Source organism: Semicossyphus pulcher, unplaced genomic scaffold (genome assembly GCF_022749685.1).
Source record: "Semicossyphus pulcher isolate SPU_LCO1_2020_fin unplaced genomic scaffold, fSemPul1.0.p SCAF_17, whole genome shotgun sequence".
Classification (NCBI taxonomy): domain Eukaryota; kingdom Metazoa; phylum Chordata; class Actinopteri; order Labriformes; family Labridae; genus Semicossyphus; species Semicossyphus pulcher.
The window spans coordinates 22,776,181-22,796,234 of NW_027211681.1; the positions used below are offsets into that span (position 1 = coordinate 22,776,181).

A 20,054-nucleotide genomic window follows, 5' to 3' on the forward strand; every position below is an offset into this window, starting at 1 on the left:
AAGGCCCTTTAGAGGCGCACTGCACGAGGCCTTTGCACGTTTTCTTCTGTGAAATAAGCATGTGACCTGTTTTGAACCTGCCCTGAATTGGAATTGAGAATCATTCAGAACCAGAAGTGATAAGCAGAATCCAAACAATACCCAACCCTACCTGAGGCAACTCTGTGGAGCTAAACACAGGCTGAGAGGTAGCATCATGCCAAAAGCCTTTTCTCTTATCCTGCCATTCAAGTTTCCGATCACTTCACTCTCAGGCAAAGTGCACCTCATCCAGCAATCTGAGGTTTATCACCAGTGCAAAGCCAGAGAAGTGCAGATGAGGGAAGAGGGACAAACAGCAGGAACAAATCTGGAACACAACATATATTCCTTCTCTTACACCTGCAGTAACCAGTCTGCTCTGCCTTTGTTTGTTTTTTACTGTAATAATCAAATAATGGTCTTCTTTCTTTTGTCCTTTTTCCTCTTCTAGGAGAGAAACCCTACATCTGTCCTTACGAAGGCTGCAGCAAACGTTACTCCAACTCTAGCGACCGCTTCAAACACACACGCACGCACTACGTAGACAAGCCCTATTACTGCAAGATGGCAGGCTGCCTGAAGCGCTACACCGATCCCAGCTCGCTACGTAAGCACATCAAGGCCCATGGGCACTTTGTTGCCCAGGAGCAAGGCGCTCCGAGCAGGCTGGGGGCGGGGACAGGCCTCCCCGGGCACCAGAGCACAGCTGAACTGCCACCTGTAGGCGGGACCCACATCATCATCCCCAGCGTGGCTGCAGCTCTTCTCGGGGGCCTCGGGACGTCTTTGCCTCTTTCTGCTTTCTGCCATGCCAGAGCTCTGGGCCACCACGGGGCGCAGCTCTTCTCTATGGGGGGAGGAGGTGGCTTCTCTGACTCTCCTCTGTTACACTTTGGACTTTCAGCTGCATCCATGTTGGGCCTGGGAGCTCTGGGAGGACTGGGACGGATGGCAGGGAAGGACACGGAAGGCGGGGAGGAAAATGAGGACGGAGAGGAGGGGGAGGTGCTGAACTTGTCTGCAGGGGTGGGGTCCAGACGAAGCGACTCTTTGTCCTGGGTGGTTGTTCCCCCGAGGGCACTCCTCCTCAAACCGGCTGTTGTCAGCTAGGATGTGCACTCAGCAAAGTCTGTTTGTGTCCCTGTTTGCATGAACGTTTGCATTTAGTGCTTGGTGTGTGTTCAGAGACAAACATGATGAGAGAGTGTGTGTGTGTGTGTGTGTGTGTGTGTGTGTGTGTGTGTGTGTGTGTGTGTGTGTGTGTGTGTGTGTGTGTGTGTGTGTGTTTAAGGGATCTAAGGTCACTGTTACCTGCAGAGCCATAAAAAGCACTTCAGTCATTCCAGCCCACAAACAACTGAAGACAGACTGACAGGAGTGCAGACGTCTTTGTGTTGAGTGTATAAATCCTTAACAAGACCGTTGAGTGGTTGCACATTGCATGTTTTAGCTGTTTTACACTTTAAAGGGTCAGTTCACCCAAAGTACAAGGAAAACAAGTATCCAGCCATGCAGATCCATTTTTATCTTCTTACATTACAAGCATTTAAAAGTTCAGTTTTAAAAGGATTAATTCTTTCAACTTGCCTAATACTTTGTGACTTTAAAGTTATAATCTTGAAGATCTCTGTATCGTTCTCTTTGGCGGCACCTATGGTGATAAACGGTAATTGCGGGAGCACACTTCCCAGATATCCAGACAGTGTTGCATGTGTGACGTCCACGGTTGGCTCTGGTTGTAACTCTTGATTTTCCTGGCTGACGGTCGCTTTCCTTTTTAGACTGTTTGCTTCATCTGAGCGTCGAATTTGTTTCTTTTTCTTTGGATTTTCACTTATTTTTGAAGTTGTATCTGTAGTCATCCATCTTTTCTTTGTTTGTTCAGCCATAGTAGATTACTGTTTACTCGCAACACTTGCAGAGAGCGGAAAAGCAGCCGCTTAGCTCCGCCTACCCTCTCTGGCAGACCAACCACTGCTGGGTGATGGAAAACGCGTCACTAACTGGGCCATAGGCTCAATCACCATTGTGTTACCTCATTCGGTGATAGACAGTGACTTAACAGACATTTATTTCATCCAGATTATCACTTTAACCTCCGCTATTCTTTGTGTTACGTATTCAAAATTAAACGTAAGCATGGTAACATGCTAAACTAAGACCGCATATAAGGTGAACATCAGCCTTTCCTCATTGTGAGCATGTTATCATGCTGATGTTAGTGCTTCATTACAAAAGTAGTGGCTGATGTTTTGGAGGTTAATATTTCAAACCATCTATCTGCATGGCTTAGTACTGGAGGAGTGAGCAAATACGAGTGTTTGGGTGTACTGACCTTTCTCATATTCCTTTATTCTCTTGTTTATCTGCACTTTGACTTCATGGTCAAAGACATGACAATCACCTGTATTAGACTTACAAAACCAGGTTACGAATAGAGCCGATGCACTAACCATTTTCTAGTTTCTATGTTCGACAACACCCACTGGCTGCTTTATTGGACCCATTTCTTACTTATAAATGAATATGGAGAAAAGCAGGACTTTGGGGAGCAACGAGAGTCAGTCCATTCACAGTAATTTAGTGTAACATTAAAGAAATACGTTTCAGACTTCTTCGAGATGTTACAATATCTTTTCCTTCAGGCAGTTTAGAGCTTGTGTAATTACAGAGTTGTACTTCAAACTATGACATTACTCATTTACATTATTGACTCCCATAAAATTCACAAAACCTTTAGAGGAAGAGAGTAGACTTTATCGTACCTGAGGTGATATTAGTTTGGGGCACACTGCTGCAGCCTGTTGCTTCTCTGTTATGTTTCGTCTTCTATGTAGAACGCACGGAGGGGGTGAAGTCGTTCCACCTCTGAGCCGGCATCAGAGGTACTAACAAAGCCGAAACGGCGTCAGTGTATATTGCAAGGCAGAATGGCGCAATGTGTGCGTATTTAAAGCGTGCGCTGTTTGTTCACAACCTCGTCGCGTTTTGCTTGGTCCAATGTGGTGGCATGAGGACGGAGCTTCGTTACGGCGCTGAAGTGGAACCACAGTGTAAAAGAGGCGAGAGTAGGACTGAATAAAGCACCTTTCCCACTGGTCAAAAAACCCGCTAACACCCGGCTTTTTTGCTTAGTGGGAAAGGCTACAATCAGCATTCAGACCCGGGTAATTATTGCCTCCGCCCCGATCGGCAGTTATGGGAACACAAAACCCGGGCCCTTTCCGGTGCGATGCTATGACATGCATTGAAGTCCCGGCCGCTGTCACATAAATACAGAAGAACGACACACAAATGCGGATACGTTCTTTGTTTCTTGCAAGATGCAGCAACACTGGCAAGACAGCTTATTCTTCTGGCAATGGGAAAAGAGACAATCGGCATTTATTAGCGGGTCTTCCCGGGTCTGAAAGACCAGCGTCATTGGCTAATTTTGTTGGGAAAGTGTTTACAACAAGGACAATTATGAATATTTTTATTATGAATTTCTGATCCATTTCCCTAAGTTGAGAAAAGCCGTTTAAAAATCACCCACATCATCACAAGGCACAGTCTTTGGGCCGAGCAGGAAGTTGCAGCCCAGCCAGTGGAAATAAAAACTCCTTTGCATATCCGTTGGGCTATAAACCTGGATTAAACCCGGAGATATAAACCTTTTTAGGGTGTCCGAGAGGCACTTTTTATCTGACCGAAGAGCCGCCATCTTTGAGTATGTAGGTTTCGTAATACTCTAATACATACACCGAATGACGCGCATTACTAGTAGTTATTTCAGATGATCTCAGTGAGGACCAGCTACTCTTTTGTTTGATTAAAAAAACAGCTCGACTCAGATAGTTTTGGACTATATCAACACTACAACGTGTGACGAACACTTTAACCCACACGGAGCTCTCTGTCTAACTATGTGACTCTTTAAAGTCGCAAGACATAAGAAAAAAAAAACTGTGTTGACGCAACTGAATGTAGGTTTAAGGCTGACTTCTTTGCTTTCAGTTTATCTTAAGTTAATCATAACTCTATAAATCATCCCAAGACAACGATCTAACCAGGATCAGCCCTGCCTTTTAGACAACAGCAACTGAGGACTGCATTCACATAGGAACAAAAGTAGACAAAGGTGTGTATTAGGCAACCGTGAGTACACATTTGCTTTAGATGATATCTCTTGAGGATTTTTGAAGTGTGAATGTTTGACAACGGCCACATGAGGCCTGTATCTGTGATGGTTTACCTTGTATTCTTGTTTGCACTTTGATTTATCCTAATCAGTATTTCGAAGGTGTCTAAGTGCCTTGTGTTTCAACTGAAATATATCACACAATATATAGAAAATATTAACACAAATGTAAAGTGTATAAATGTACTTTTCATTACATGTTATGAAGCTGAAAGTTAATAACTTGACAACAGATGTGATTTGTGCATCAGGGCCACTGCAACACTTTTCCAGGACGTCACCAGTGGTGACGAGGACAATGACTCGATGTCAATAAAGAGACAAATGTCAACACAAAGCGTCGGGCTGGTTGGGGTCTGGTTTCAATACATCCCATACTGAGTGTCTACATGTGGTCCAACTTGTTTTTTCAACTGCCTGTAGAGTTTACAGATGAGTTACTTTTCAGTAATCCAAACTGAAAAGTTCAAAAGAACAAAGTTTAAAACAAAGTGTATCAATGATAAAAGAGAGGATTTACAACAAAAAGTGTTAAATTACGATCACATGTAAAGTAAGCATTAGGTTTTTCATTTCACTGCTTTTCGTTAGCCTGAGAAATATGTGTAAGAACTTCATCCAAGTCCAGTGGCCCTTTTCGATTATGCTCAGAAACACCTGAACTGAAATGACTGAGACGAGTGCAACCCTCTCACAGCAGTCTGTGAAATAGTCACAAAGATGTCAAATATAGAATTTTATTCATGAACACAAATGTCCCTTTTTGACCTCAGTGAACTCGATTTAGGAAAACATCCTTTAGGAAGCCGGATGATGAAGGACATATAGAGCCACAAAGTTCATTGTGGGCGTTTCACACAAGTACAAGACCGGAGTTTGAGTCCTGAACGGGAGCAACAGTGTCAACATACAAAGTGTCTTACATAAGTAAAGTGTTTTTTTAGGGTTACATTTCTGGTTCGATTTCTACGGAAGAGGATTAGGGCCACTGGAAAAAAAAAATTAAGGTCCAATAGAATTTTTTTTTTTTTTTATTAGGAGAAAAAAAAGTCAGAATTCTGACTTTAATCTCAAAATTTGGACTTTTTTTCTAAGGTCCAATACAATTTTTTTTATTTTTTTTATTCTGAGATTCAAGTCAGAATTCTGACTTGAATCTCAGAATTCGGACTTTTTTTCTCCAAATAAATTTTTATTTTTATTTTTTATTGGACCTTAATTTTTTTTTTTTTTTCAGTGGCCCAAATCCTCTTCCGTAGATTTCTATAGTTTCTGGTCCAGATGTGATTTAATTTAACAGCTAGATAATTTGGGAAATATACCTATGAGTGGTTCAATTGGTGGTTAAATAAAAAAGATTATTACCAGTGCACAAAAGAAACCTGATATATAAGGCTTTGCATAGATTCTCTGTGTACCCACACAATAAACACACCTTCAGGGTTACTGTTTTGACAGGATTCTCTTGGTTGGTGGGACAGTAGTGAAAGTACCGGAGCAGCAGCTGAAGAGGATGGAGGAACTTTAAATAATTTCATAGACCCAGAATATAGACACACATGAGATCGCAGTTGTCCTTAAGTCCTTGTATAAGAATTATGGATGAAACTATTTGGTTGTTTGCCTAAATAATAGAAGGTAATTAAATAGTTGGTTGTTTGAAGAGTTTAAATTAGAACATAATGATCATACTTAAGGGACTCTAATTTTAAAGGCACTTTGACTTCTCCGCTTTTTACTTTGTTTACTTACCAAATTGAGTTACTGATCTCATACATGGCGACGCCTTTGAGTTTGACCGCACGAGTACGTGCAGATAGGTTCGTCATTCAAATCGTGGTTACAGGTGAAGGTAGACAATGTACCTTTTTTATGCAGGAACAAAGTTACTTCCTCTCAAAACTCTGTGTGCTTGTGTTGATGTCTAAATGGTGTTTTTTAACGGTTTACTGTACCCTCCAGACAAAGAGACAGCTGTCAGACTGTTTGCAGGTGAATTTTCTGAATATGAAACTAGAAATGATATGGTCATAGAAATGTTTCAAAGACTCCTGAGAGCTGCTGCTTTATAATCGGAGGATTGTGAACAGGAATATGTAATGTTGGCACCTTTATAAACTAATCTTTTCCACATTTAAATAAAATGTGAATGTGTCAAAATAAGAAGGCCAATGATCACATATTTAGACTTTGGACAGCAGCTTGTTGCTTATTTTTCCTTCCGGGGTTTGTTAAGATGTCTACGGAGAAGTTCCCCACTTCAGCAGCAAAGACAACAAAGCATAAACAAGACTGAGAGACTGATCTTTGGCACAGTGGCACTTTTAGCTAATGCTAACATCAACATACTCACAACGACAATGCTAACTATTTCTGAAAAGTGGGTACAGCAATGACCATGTAACTATTTTAGTTTAGTGCGTTATCATGCTAACTATCATGCTATCATGCTCCCTGACGGTCGCTTTCCTTTTCAGACTGTTTGCCTTCATCTGAGCGTCGAATTTGTTTCTTTTTCTTTGGATTTTCACTTATTTTTGAAGTTGTATCTGTAGTCATCAATCTTTTCTTTGTTTGTTCAGCCATAGTAGATTACTGTTTACTCGCAACACTTGCAGAGAGCGGAAAAGCAGCCGCTTAGCTCCGCCTACCCTCTCTGGCCGACCAACCACTGCTGAGTGATGGAAAACGCGTCACTAACTGGGCGCCGCTTGTGATTTTTTTCTACGAATGTCGCACCAGACACCCAGTCTGTAATACTGCAAATGCTAGTTTTTTAGAGGCTAAAACATGATCTATACTGCACCTGAGCTACACACAACACTACAATAGATCAGGAATGGAACCCAACATACATGTGGGAGAGCATATTAAAGCCAGGCGTAAAGAGTATTTTGAAAATCAACTTATTTGCTGAGAATTAGGTCTGGGAACCTTTTCTACATCGACTCTTTTCTAGCTGTCTGGCAAATGTTCCTGTCTAAGATAATAGCAAGCCAGGCTAGCTGTTTCTACTATTTAAGTACCAGTTCCTGCATTATGTAATAGTTGAAGCAGGATAAAATACCTGTTATTACATATTGAGGTGACAGCACTGTGTAAACTGGACATAATTTGAACAGCATAGGAAGTTATGGTCACTCAGGCAAAAACTGAGACAAACCTGATGTGATTCAAACAGTCCAGCTTATGTTGATTCCCTCAGGTGACCTTTGGAGGCACACGACTGTACCACATACTGTCAAATCAACCCAAATGAATAAATTACCTGTCATCAAGATTTGATAAATCTGAAATGAATTTGACGATCAATGTCCGTGACACCAGGGAGCTCATTTTTACCAAGCTTAAACAACATATTTAGCCTAACCGATTAACAGACATTAGAGAACAGCTAACGTAAGCAGTCAACATCTTCCTAGCTAATGATACTGTTAGCTAGTGTTAGCTAACAAATATATAAAGATCTGCACACCAGGAAGCTCCCTTAAAGGGTTTGATTCAGCACAAAGTGACATTTCGAGCCAACATGCTCTTCCTAGTGTTAGCTACACAATACTACAGGAAAGCCACACGTTACCAGCTAATAGTCTGCTAACAGTTATGGATTAGTTGAATGCTAATGTTAGCTGTTGTGACTTAGCTAGGTAGCAAATGAGTTACCTAAAATGTTGAGTTATATTTAATCTCACTATCCATTGTCTTTTTAGTTGGTCAATTGACCCTTCGCTAAGTCCCCCGCTTATCCCACTTTTTCATTTTAAAGCGCATCAGGATATTGCTCGCATATTGTGGGCTTGATCCATACACTGGACAGCAAAACTCTCTACAAGTTTGCCACAAACCAAGGGGTGGTAAAATAAAGGTTGTGCCGATATCAACGGTGGTTGTAGCGAAGGCCAGACAGGATCGCAAGCGGAGATCAGTTGACTGTCAACACACAGGGAGCAGGTAAGGTAAGGAAGGGTGTATTCCAAGTCCTACGTGATTTAGTGACCAACCATGATTAGGTAGTAAACTAAGTAGTAAACCTCATAAAAGAGAAAATCCAATGTTGCGTTACCCTAGCAAAACGAAGGGAAATGGCTTTTTTAATTTTTAATCCATGACACCCCACTCTAAACTTTGAGGATATCTGCTGTCGGACTTGAAGATTCCATTTGCACACCGTTTTGACATTTCTCCTCATTCTGAAAGGTGGACAGGCCTCCTGCGCCTAGTTACGGTTGCTAACGTAGGATTGGACAGTGGCTGTTCAAGGGAGGGGCTTAGCGAATGGTCAATTGGGAAGCTGTGAAATAAAGTTTTGTCGACTTCAGAGGAAAATGGCTGCCATGTGAACTTGGTGAATTAAACAATTTATCTCTTGTCAGCTAAACATTTGAGGATAGAATCATTTCACTGAATTTGGTGGTAAAAAAACAGAATCAATCTACAGTTCTTATTCATTGCAGCTCTGTTGTAACGGTGCGTTCCATTTGTACTCGGAAGTCGGAATTCCGAGTTCCCAGACAGAAATTTCAGCCAAGCCCGACTTCATAATCAAAGATGGCTGCTCCGTGCATCAACATGAAAGCTGTAGTATTAACTGTTTATTATCACTTCTGTCTGGTGTCTCATTAAATCGCTCCAGTACATACAGTACTGTCCAATTTCTAGCTGTGGACATGTTGTGGATATTTGCATATTTGTTTTGTAGTTGTCTGTATTCCGAGAGAGCAAGCACAACAACTGTTTTACTGGAGGGGTCCATATCTTGGTTTTCCGACTTGTTGTACTACAGGGTTGCCAGGTCTGTGTGACAAAACCAGCCCAATGGCAAATCAAAACCAGCCCAATACTAGAACTCAAAATGTACCCCTGTCAAACCATATACACTGCTTTTAAAGTCTAACAGCATTGCCATAACCCTGTGCTGAACGCGGTCCACTCGGGTGTGACGTCATTCCCCGTTCTGAGGTAATTTGAACCTGCACACAGGTAGCCTCGGGCACATGCGCACGTGTAAACTTGAATCATTAAGTGTGGTCTTTCCAGTTTCAACATAAACAAGAACGTATCTTCTCCCTTCTGCATAATTACAGTGGTAGAGCCCCTTCCTCCTCTCTCGCACAGCCCAATCATCAAGAGCCCATGCAATAAATGCTCAGACCACAGTTGAGCGGTGGTGGTGGAAGGATGAGCTGGTTTTAATTGTGGGTAACAAATCCACTCCAGGTTTTTCTTTTTTTTCTTCTTTCTGAGCTTTTGTCATTGTCATATTCTCCCTGTAAGTGTGAGTTTGAGCGTGTGTGTGTGTGTGTGTGTGTGTGTGTGTGTGTGTGTGTGCCTTGCTCGCGCGACAAGGACTCAAGATACGACATAAGGTGGAAAGCCCTCCCTTCCCTCCCTCCCTCTCCCTCTTACGCTCTCTCGTTCTTTCTGGTGAGAAAAATATTTGAAGCTTGACAGTTAACCAAGTTAATGATGTTACTTCGGTGAAGAGTTAAGAAAGTCAAGTTAAGAAGTCTCGCTGCTGTCATGGGGGCTCCAGGCGTGAATGGGAACAGGAGGTAAGAGCTTAATCATTTAATTCCTTTCAAACTAAAAGAAAACTTAACTCTCGCGCAGACAATCGGGGTGTTTCATCTTTTGTCTTAAAATAAGCGTAACGCACAGATCACTCTCAATCGAACTGAGCGGATTATAAAGAGTAACGCTACACGACACATGGCAATGAGTACAGTAGCCTACCCATTAGCAGAGAAATAACCTTCATCCTGATTGATTAAAATAGACCATTTTTGGATTTGCTTATCAGCTGACCGCAAAGTCTGAGTAGACCTATGGCAACGGGCATTTTAATTTCCGGTTATCGGAAAAATTTAAAAACCTTGGGAACAGACTGTAATTACCAAGTGCGTATCACAGAGGCGCACACCGGTTCACCTGCTCGCCTTTGCAGAGCAGAGAACTGAAGCGGGTAGCCTACAATAAACATGTGGTTAACCTGATTGATAGGACCATGAAGTTCACACCCAGGCAGTCAATTGTGTTAACTCCAGTTTCACCTGAAAAGCTCTTGTGTTCCAGCAGTTGTTGAATAATGAATGATAATGATTTATATTGTTAAGCTTTAGTCTGTATTATAAATCCTCTGTGGCATAACGCTCAACGGTTGCCCCACAGTCGCAGGTGGAAGGCCACTTTCTTTCACTACCGTTAAAATATGTTATATAAAGTCAAACATAAAGGTGCATTTTACAGTCACATTATATTATTCTCATCATAAATAGAAAATAGATAGAGGAAGCTGTTAATGATGTGTTTGATGTTGTTAAATTAAGTCTTACACTTTTTTCTGCCCACACCTTTAACAAGTTAATCCAGTTCTCATTATGACATAAGAATAGAATTTGCTTTTTTGGTTCCTGTTGGCCTCCATGACAATCAACCTGTACACTGTATGTGCAATAGAGCCTCCGAGTTCTCATCATACAATTTGGATAATGACCGCTTCATTATATTTGAGTCCTATATACATAGGATCAGGTTTCATTCATGCACGATAACTTTTAAATTAACATTTTTAAGTGAGTGAGACAGATGACTGTTAAAGAAAGCAGGATGAGAATTTTTTGTTGAAAACCACCACTTCACACCTAAAGTCTGTTTGTTTGGTCCGAATTTAAGACCAAATTGTTACAAAGTTGCATTTTGCCTCGAGTTTGGTTTGTGTTCACACAGCAGCTTTTACCAGCGGACCAAATGTTTTGATGCGCGGGGAAAAGAGAGCACACTGGTCAATCACACTCAACATGATCGCGGACTTTAATGTTTTGTTGTCTGAGTTTTTTTACTCTTAACCGACATTGTTCCACAGTTTAATCAGTTCCATTAACCTTAATTTTTCACTGAACAGTTTGAACACCTCCGTGTATTTCCACAAGCATTTCTGAACTTTTTTGGTCAGCTCATATTTTTATTTCCTCATTTCCCCCCCCCCACATCTGTCCTCTACTCATCTCGCTGCGCGTCTCTGCAAATGTCGTAAACATACTGCAATGCACAGTTTTATAGTTTGTTTCCTGTATCTGGAACTACTTTAAGTCTGTTTACGTTCTCACCAGAATCAAACCGGAAATTGTTTAGAAAACAGACCGAGACCCCGTCTTTTCTAGCGGACGGTCCGGTTGTTTGGTCCGCATTAGAGTTTCAGTCCAGTGTTCACACCACCTAAACGAACCACACCGAGGGGACATCGGTCTTCTCTTTGCTGGTTCAGCCAAAGTAGATTACCGTTTCCTCACAATGCTTACAGAAACCGGAAGTGCAGCCGCTTAGCTCCACCTACCCTCCCTGACAGACCAACCACTGCTGGGTGATGGAAAACGTGTCACTAACTGGGCGCTGCTTGTGATTTCTTCCGCGGATGTCACCACAGACACCCAGTCCATAACAGTTCAATATACTGCAAATGCAAAGCCTTTCATCAGTGGCCATAGGCTCAATCACCATTGTGTTACCTCATTCGATGATACATTTAAATGAAAATCTTTGAGATTGTTACTTTAAGCATGGACATGACAAAATCAGCAAAGAGTTAGGAGGCACAGCTTTGTCCACAGGGGGTGTCAAAATCAGCACAAACCGGCAGCTCCTCATAGAAGTGATGCTTAATCCCATATTCACTCTAGTAGGCTAATCAAAATACCAAAATACACTGATATGCAGTAAAATTTTGTGGCATCGCTGTCTGGGGCCCCATGTGTTCATTTGCTTATTTATCATGGAGTATTTGTTTAATGCTTGGCCAAACAAATACTGCATAAATACCAGGTAGGGTGATACGCCCTAACCTTGTCTTTAGTTTCTTTATGAAGGTGATCAAAAATGACCCAGAAAAAAATACTTCTGGGTAAAACGTTTTTACTCCAAGTCAGCCAGTTTAACCGGGGGTTACTGATAAACACTCATATTCACTACAGAAATTAACGTCACATCTACTTCATATTAGTTGCAGTGGCGGCCTTTAACGCAATTTCCGCCAACCGCCCGCGCCAACACACACACGTCCTCCTCCCCCTGCTGTAACATAAACCCAACGCACCCCTCCTCAGGTGCTTCCCAATTAAATCACACAACAAACACCTGCTCGGTTTACCTCCGACAATCACCGCTGAGCTCCCACTCCCAAACAATGCTGCTCAAACTTATATGAACTAAACTAACTTTCAAACTAAACAGCCCAAACTTAACTCATGGCGGTTTACGTTGACTCCGCGACGCGTGCTGTCCAGCCCACGGGCCCAGCTGCTCCCCCTGCCCGGGTTATGGCACTCACCCGGCGGCACTTCTTCGTGTCAGCTCTCCGCTTCAGGCGCGCGCTCAAGGCGGAGGTCGGCGTCCTTTTGTCCATGCTGTCCGCGTCTCCGCTGGGGTCACGGAGAATCTTGGGGTTATTCTCCGCCGACGTGAAGGGGATCACTGCACATCAGTAAGACTTAAGGCCGCAGGTTGTTTCCTCCGTGTAAACTCTGCTGCAGGTGTTTGTTGGAAGCAGGTGTCTAGGCTTGGTTTGTTTGTCAGTATAACCTGCTAGCAAGTAGTCTGCACCTGGGCTCATCATGCTGCTGCATTCTGCTTTTGTTTTGCCTAGGTTGTTGTCAGTTTGATTAAATCACAAAATAGCTCAGTAAGTAGGAAAAACTCATCCAATAATCGTGTGATAGCCTACAGGTTAAATAATCGTATTCTTAAATTTCAATGTGTGAAATTACTCACGTTATCTTTAGCCTGTTTACAGGCTAACTATCCTGTCAGTCGGAAAACTTACAAAAAATGTTAATCTTAACCCAGAGTTCAGGATGACCTCTTCAAATGTCTTACTTAAACCCAAATATTCAATTAACTATAATGTTAGAACCAATAAAGTCTAACTGAGAACATGTAAACACCATTTGATTTGCATTTTTGCTTTTAAAACAACAAAACTAATTGTTACAATCAAAATAGTTGCTTACTCATTTATGTACAGAATGAATAGACGATACCATGATACCATGTCCTGTTTAACATGTTTAAAATGATTGACTTGTTCTAATTAAGGTTTGTGTGCACTGTGTGGCTGTATTATGTCCAGGCAGTGACAGTGGTTATTTTATTTCCATGTGCATTACAGCTAAATAAACATTAGAATAATTTAATTAACTTTATATAATAATAATAAACGGCTAAAGTGTTGGATCTATAGTGAAAGATGAAAGTAAACATCCTGAAATCCTTAACCATGCATGTAACCAAAAGCCTTCTGATGTAGATTGGTCAACACCACTTGGACTAGAAATGGAAAGAAGAACGAGAGAGGTGAAAAAGATGGTGGTGCTGTGAAACAGACGTTTGTAGCTTTGACCTGCTGTTTAGCTCCCCAACATGGTCATCAGTTGGAGCAGCAGCGTTTCAGACACACAGCTCCTAAAGGTTTGCAAATTGTGTTAGAAATCAAACGCAACTGAGTCATAACTGAGAAATCTGAACACACAAACCTGAAGCACAATTTTAAGATCTAGTGCACTGCGCGAGCAGGAATATCATAACACGCACCACTGCCTGAAAAAAATAGATTTTACTTAAGAATCAAAGTGATTCTGTGATAGTTGTCTGTGCATTGCAAACAAGAACGGGTTATGGCTGCTCACTGCGCACTGAATTCAAGTGGTGACAGCACAATCGGGAAAATGAGCTTCTGACTGGGAAAGTTCATGTCAAAGCTTCCTCAAGTCAGAAAGTTGAAGAAAAAATTGGTACTGACTTGCCGAGTTAACCTCGACTTATTTCCACAGAAACATGGTGGAAAATACGCGTTACCTTTTTTATTGATTCACAACTTTCAAATAATTTTTTAGGCTCATTTGTAATACGATATTCGGTCGTAACCGTTTGTTGCTGTCCATGTAGAGTGACCCAGATTAGTTCTGAACAATAAAAAATACAACCCATCTTCTTTGTAGAGTCCATGTTGTTTCCATATTACAACTTAAAGCTCTCAAACATGCCGAAGTCGGAAATACGACTACCAAACTCACTAAATGAGACCATCCAAGGAGAACATGAGTGCAGGATGAGCATACTTTAGATGCTGCCAGTTTACAAAAATGTAGTTATTTGACAATTCACTCATTGACTCCATTGAACATTATACTTCCTCTTGTTATCCCCAGTGCATTGTTACAAGTTTAACTTTGCCTTTGTTGTCTTTTCAGATTCTTCAGTTATAGTCCTGGTCATCAGACGAACCGTGGGTTTCGCTACTGGTTCCAGTTCCTCCTCCTGTTTTGTTTGGCACTCTTCGTCTTCTTTTTCATTGTGTCTGACAGCTCTCTGTCATGGTTGGACAGCTACCAGCTGGTTTTCAATCGGACCAGACAGATTTCTCTGTTTCCTCCTTATCTCAAAGCTGCACCAAAAGCAATCCTCACAACCACTCCCTTACCGTCCACTGCAGCACCAACAGGTCTTCGGTACCACCAAGGGCACCCAAGCAACTACCAGTACATTATAGATAACCCAGAGGTGTGCAAGAACCAGTCCCCTTTCTTGGTATTGATGGTTCCAGTAGAACCAGATAACCTGGCAGCTCGGGATGCTATCCGGCAGACTTGGGGCAAAGAGAGACTGATTCAGGACAAGGTGGTGCTTACCCTGTTCATGCTGGGATCCTCTGTAAGAGGCGATGTTGAGCAGCAGCAGGAGAAGCTCAAACAGGAGAACCTGCAGCACAATGACCTGATCCAGAGTAACTTCATGGACACGTACAATAATCTGACCATCAAAACCATGGTGATCATGGACTGGCTGGCCACACACTGTAAGACAGCAGCGTACAGCATGAAGGTCGACTCTGATATGTTCCTGAACATTGACAATTTAGTGATCATGCTAAAGAAGCCGGACATCCCTAAGACGAATTACCTAACAGGGATGCTCATGTGGAACAGGCCAGTAGTGCGGTCGAAGGGCTCCAAGTGGTACGTCTCTGAGGAGCTGTACCCAGAACCAAATTACCCGACCTACACACTAGGCATGGGATACATCTTCTCCACCGATCTTCCTGAGAAATATGTGGAGGTGTCAAAATCGATCACACCCTTCAACATAGAGGACGCTTATATTGGAATGTGCATGAAAAAGCTTGGTCTTAACCCCTCATCACCACCAAATCCCTCCCAATTCCAGGCCTATAACCAAAAGTATGATCGCTGTTCCTTCTCCAAGGTCATCACGTACATTCTCGGGTCCTCGAAACAGCTGGTGGACTACTGGACAGACTTGAAGAAACCAGGAGCACCTTGTACATGACAATGATGACCGCAGATTCAGTGAAAACTCACCTGGGTTGAAGGGGTTGGGTGGCAGGGAAGTGGGAGATTAAATTATTCACAAACATCTTCTGTTTTGGTGTCTTATCCTCATGCCATTGTCATTTGGGGAATTTTAATCTTATTTTGAAGAACTACTGTGTAGAAAAGGTAAAAAGAAGCCATGTTTTGACTTGTGTGTATTTCTAACTCCTCAGGGTTTAATCAACACATAATTATAAAGTGAATGTTTACTTGTCTGGAAGTTAATTAAAAATGTGAATGATTTGAATTGAAGGTACCCTGAGGAGCTCTTGACCGCTAATGTTTGTTAGAGCAGGCCTCTAAGTTAAGAAAGATGCAAGTGATATGAAAAGCTTTCTCGTGGTACCTTTTTGAGTAATGGAAGAAAAGAAACATTGACCTCAGGCAGAAAGGTTTAAAAGTCTATTTTAATGTATTTTGCTGATGAATGTACTTTTTCAAATTTAAATAAATAAAAACAAATTAAACTATTGAAGACGCTTCTGAAAGGAATTTGTTCAACATGGCACAAAAACCTATTAATTTTTCCTTTTTTCAATTTACGACTTTGTCTTTGAATTTCATTAGTTTTAAACATCTTAAAAGTCTGACCCTGTTTCTCAAGACATGTTTGTTGATTAATCGGTGACTCTAAAATTGCCTGTAAGTGTGAGTCATTTGTGTGAGTATGAGGTCGCCTGTCTCTGTTCGTCAGCCCTGTGATTCACCTGCCATCAGTCCAGGGTGTAACCCCGCCTCTCGCCCAGTGACAGCTGGGATAGAAGACAAGAAGCCGTTTTTCTCTGCCATTTTTTTCTGTCGTTTAAATGTGTGCTATTTTAGCTTCAATGTTGTACGATGAGAGCAGATGGAGACGCGTCGTCCATCTATACATACAGTCACTGCTTAGAACATGAACAGCTCTTGGAACAGCTTGGCGTTTTATGGCCTGCTCCTTCAAAACTACAGCAAATCTCATGATTGTATCCCGTCACATGACTGTATATAAAGATGGCGTCTCCATTTCTTCTTATTGTACGAAAGTGAAGCCAAAAGAGATCGGCTGGTGGAGCCACCCTTCAGGTACCCAAAACGCACATTTAACTTATGACCTATACTGCAGGCCATCAGCAGGGGGCGTTTGAGATGTTTTGGCTTTCCAATTGGGGTGTTGTGTCATCCATCTTTTATATGGTCTATGATCCTAACAGAAAAATATCTCTTTAGCCTCCATATCGTCGTAAAGGTCTAACTTGACGTTCAGTCTGGTTTTGAAAGACAAAAGCTGTGGGACAGGTTTAAAGCGATGGGAGGATGAGGATGGTGAGAGCAGTTAGATCAGTCTGAAATAAGATATCAGACGAGCCTGGAAGACGAAGATTTATGATCTTTGCAGTGACAGCTTTTAGTGTAAGTGGGCCGTCAACTGTGTCCTTTGAGATACTCTGCATGCCTAGGAGAGGAAAATGACAAGATGACAATGATCAGCTCAAAGTTTTTCCTCTACTGTCAGGCCGACCGCCCCGCCTCTGTCCTCCCCCTCATCTGTTTGTGTCTCTTATCAACAGAACTTCACCCACATCGTAAACACTTCTCTGTGAGCTTAAACTGGTTTGGGCCGTAGGAGCTGTCACGAAATTCTTATGAAGAGCTGCTTTTTGTCATCACTCATTCAGGAACGGCTCAGAGGTACAAGTTTGTTAGTCGTCACCTTCAGTCGTCACTGGTGTGATGGCTTTACAGTCAGAGGGAGTGTGTTGAAAATGTCACTGCGGGATCTTGAGTGGAAACTTACTGTTCATGTGTCATTTTTATTTTTAAAGAACAGTTCCCAAACGTTCATTTCATGAGTGATTCAGGGGAGCTTATACATGCTGAGCTGTCTTACATTAAAACAACTGAAGGCTTGTAACACACCACTTAATCTAATAGTACATGACATGCAGATTACCGTGTCAGGAATGTGAGGATCACTGTTTATCCCTCCTGACTGTCTCTGATAAAACGCCTAAGAAATATCAGATGGAACAACACGTTGACACTTCCCTCACATTTACAAAGAAAAAAACTGAAACAGAATCAATCAGTTTTTATTAAAATAGCTCCTAAAAATCCATCCAACCATTATCTATACCGCTGGGGCTGGAGCCTATCCCAACTGTCATTTTGGGCGAAAGGCGGGGTACACCCTGGACCGGTCGCCAGTCAGTCACAGGGCTGACACATAGAGACAGACAACCTTTCGCACTCACACACACCTACAGGAAATTTAGAGTCACCAATGAACCTGACAAGCATGTCTTTGGACTGTGGGAGGAAGCCGGAGACCCCGGAGAGAAACTCCGCACAGAAAGGCCAACTTTGTCCAAACCGGGGTTTGAACCAGAGACCTTCTAGCGCTAACCACTGCACCACTGTCACAGCCGGCTCCTAATAATGTTATTAAAAAATAATCTAGGATGTCATTTACTTTATTATCTGACTCAACTCTAGGCCTGCATGTTATGAGAAAAATCTGAAATGCGCGATAACGATATGAAGTGTACGGAGCCCCGCAGTGGCCATGGAATAAAAAAATTATAATAAAACAAGCACATGATTTATCATCTTATGCGCATGAAATGTTATTTCGGGCACACGAGACTATGTCGTGCATACAAAGTAGTAAAATGTATGCGCGTTGAATTTTTTTATTTATTCCATGGGCATGCTGGGGCTCCGTAATAACGATATGAAGTGTAACTGATAAATAAACAAAAAAGAGTGCATATTAACTGCAACTCTATCTGCTCCTCTGCATGTTTTACACAATCCCTGTGTTTGCCTGAATCATAAATAAATCAAAAAAGCTGTTTTGTTTTGTTTTGTTTCACCACTAAATTGATAAAAAATGAATCTGATAGCAGCTTGGGCTTCATCTGATCGAACGAAAATGGCGTGGAAGCACGGCCGTTACACCCAGGGCTGCTTCTAATAGGTCAAACCTTCACATGCCTGGTGAGTTGGCATGGCTTGTTGTTGTTTTTTTGGCTTTTTATGCCTTTATTTTTTGGAGAGAGGACAGTGGATAGTGGCGGAAATGGGGGAAGAGAGAGTGGGGATGACACGTGGCAAAGGGCCGAGGGCGGAAGTTGAACCCGGGGCCGCCGAATCGAGGACTATAGCCTCTGTATATGGTCGCCAGTTTAACCACTGAGCTAAACCGGCGCCTGGCTGGTGATTATTGTGAAAACAATGAAATTACAATTTATTGTGCAGCCCTACTCAACACTTATTTACAGACATTATTTAACAAGTTTGTTTTTTAAAATAATTATATTAACATTATTTTAGATGACAGACTTATGTACTTTATTGATCCCAAAGTGGGAAATTGTGGCATTACAGCAGCAGGTTATAAAAGCGAATAGAGCACAGGAGAAAATAGATACAGTAAAGTAAAATTACTGAACGGAACATACAGTAAAACCCAGGAATTATTACAGCAATAATAAATAATAACCTCAACTATATTAAATATAAAATATAAAAATATATCTGAAAAACAAACATATTTAAGTAAATCTAAAATATAAAACTAACATATATCTAGAATGTAAACGTACATTACAGGGAGGTATAGGTGTTAAAGTGCCGTACAGTCTTCAGGGTTGTAAATGTGCCGTCACAGTGATGAAGTGGTTTAAATGTTCATGATGAATCATATGCAAACTTCAGCAGGAGCAGAACAAAGTTCAGTTTGAACAAGAGAGACATCAGGATGTGCGTTTCCTGCTCGACAGAGGTGAGCTGATGTACAGAGTTGTTACATTTCAGAACTACCTCCTTTTTATGTTCCTCTCTTTTTATTTCCTGTTTCATCATCTACTGCTGTCCGTTTTTATCTACTGTCTGTTTGCTCTTCCGCGAAGCATGCACTGAGCTGCATACTTTATGTATGAAAGGTGCTATGTAAATAAAGCTGAGTTGAGAGTTATTGCCTTGGGCAGGAAAGATTTCCTGTATCTGTCCTTGTGACAGGTGCTCCGCTGTCCGTCTAGCAGGTGGTAGAGAGGCTGGTCAGGGTTATCTATGGTGGATAACTGGTCAGCATCCTCCTCCCTGCCACCTCAGTAAATGAGTCCAGTTTGCCGCCAGTGACGGAGCCGGCTATCAGTTTAAGTTACAAGAGTCCTTTTAAAACTATGCAAAAACATTACAAAGTGAGGTCCAACGCTGGATAGAGTTCACATGTCGAAATACAAAATACTTTATAAGCTCTGTTGGGTAAAGAGAGGGAGTCAAAACTAAACTATTGGTACTATTGCATTAAGAACGGGGTTTTTATGTACTTTTCACTTTTATCTCATGTGTAGATGTTGGTTATGTTTAATATACTGCAGCATATGTGCATATGCTAATACCTGTCAGATGGGGCATAAAATGTAAACCTTTATTAAACTCAGCTTGGGTATTTCAGGACACCTGTTACAGACATCAGCCTCTTGTTTATG

The 20,054-nt window shown here is 41.7% G+C and overlaps 2 protein-coding genes across 2 annotated transcripts in view; both read left to right on the forward strand.

The window, feature by feature from the left end:
• LOC138595348 (zinc finger protein GLIS2-like) overlaps nucleotides 1-1,799 on the forward strand; it is a 34,452-nt gene extending 32,653 nt beyond the window's left edge. The window contains exon 7 of the mRNA XM_069666725.1: nucleotides 473-1,799. Coding sequence (XP_069522826.1) covers nucleotides 473-1,131 — 659 coding nt within the window. The 3' untranslated portion in view covers nucleotides 1,132-1,799. The remainder of the gene's footprint in view (nucleotides 1-472) is intronic.
• A 7,853-nt stretch (nucleotides 1,800-9,652) lies between these two features.
• Nucleotides 9,653-16,001, forward strand: LOC138595009 (beta-1,3-galactosyltransferase 2-like). Its single transcript, XM_069666325.1, has 2 exons — nucleotides 9,653-9,753; nucleotides 14,443-16,001. Exons 1-2 carry the CDS (start codon nucleotides 9,722-9,724, stop codon nucleotides 15,536-15,538), a joined length of 1,128 nt encoding a protein of 375 aa, XP_069522426.1. The 5' UTR covers nucleotides 9,653-9,721; the 3' UTR covers nucleotides 15,539-16,001.
• Nucleotides 16,002-20,054: the final 4,053 nt, after the last annotated feature.

Excerpts from the sequence above, each read along its gene's own strand:
- LOC138595009 (XM_069666325.1), top strand. The coding sequence starts at position 9,722 with ATGGGGGCTCCAGGCGTGAATGGGAACAGGAG. Across the intron at positions 9,754-14,442 it reads GGCGTGAATGGGAACAGGAG|ATTCTTCAGTTATAGTCCTG; the intron begins GTAAGAGCTTAA and ends TTGTCTTTTCAG.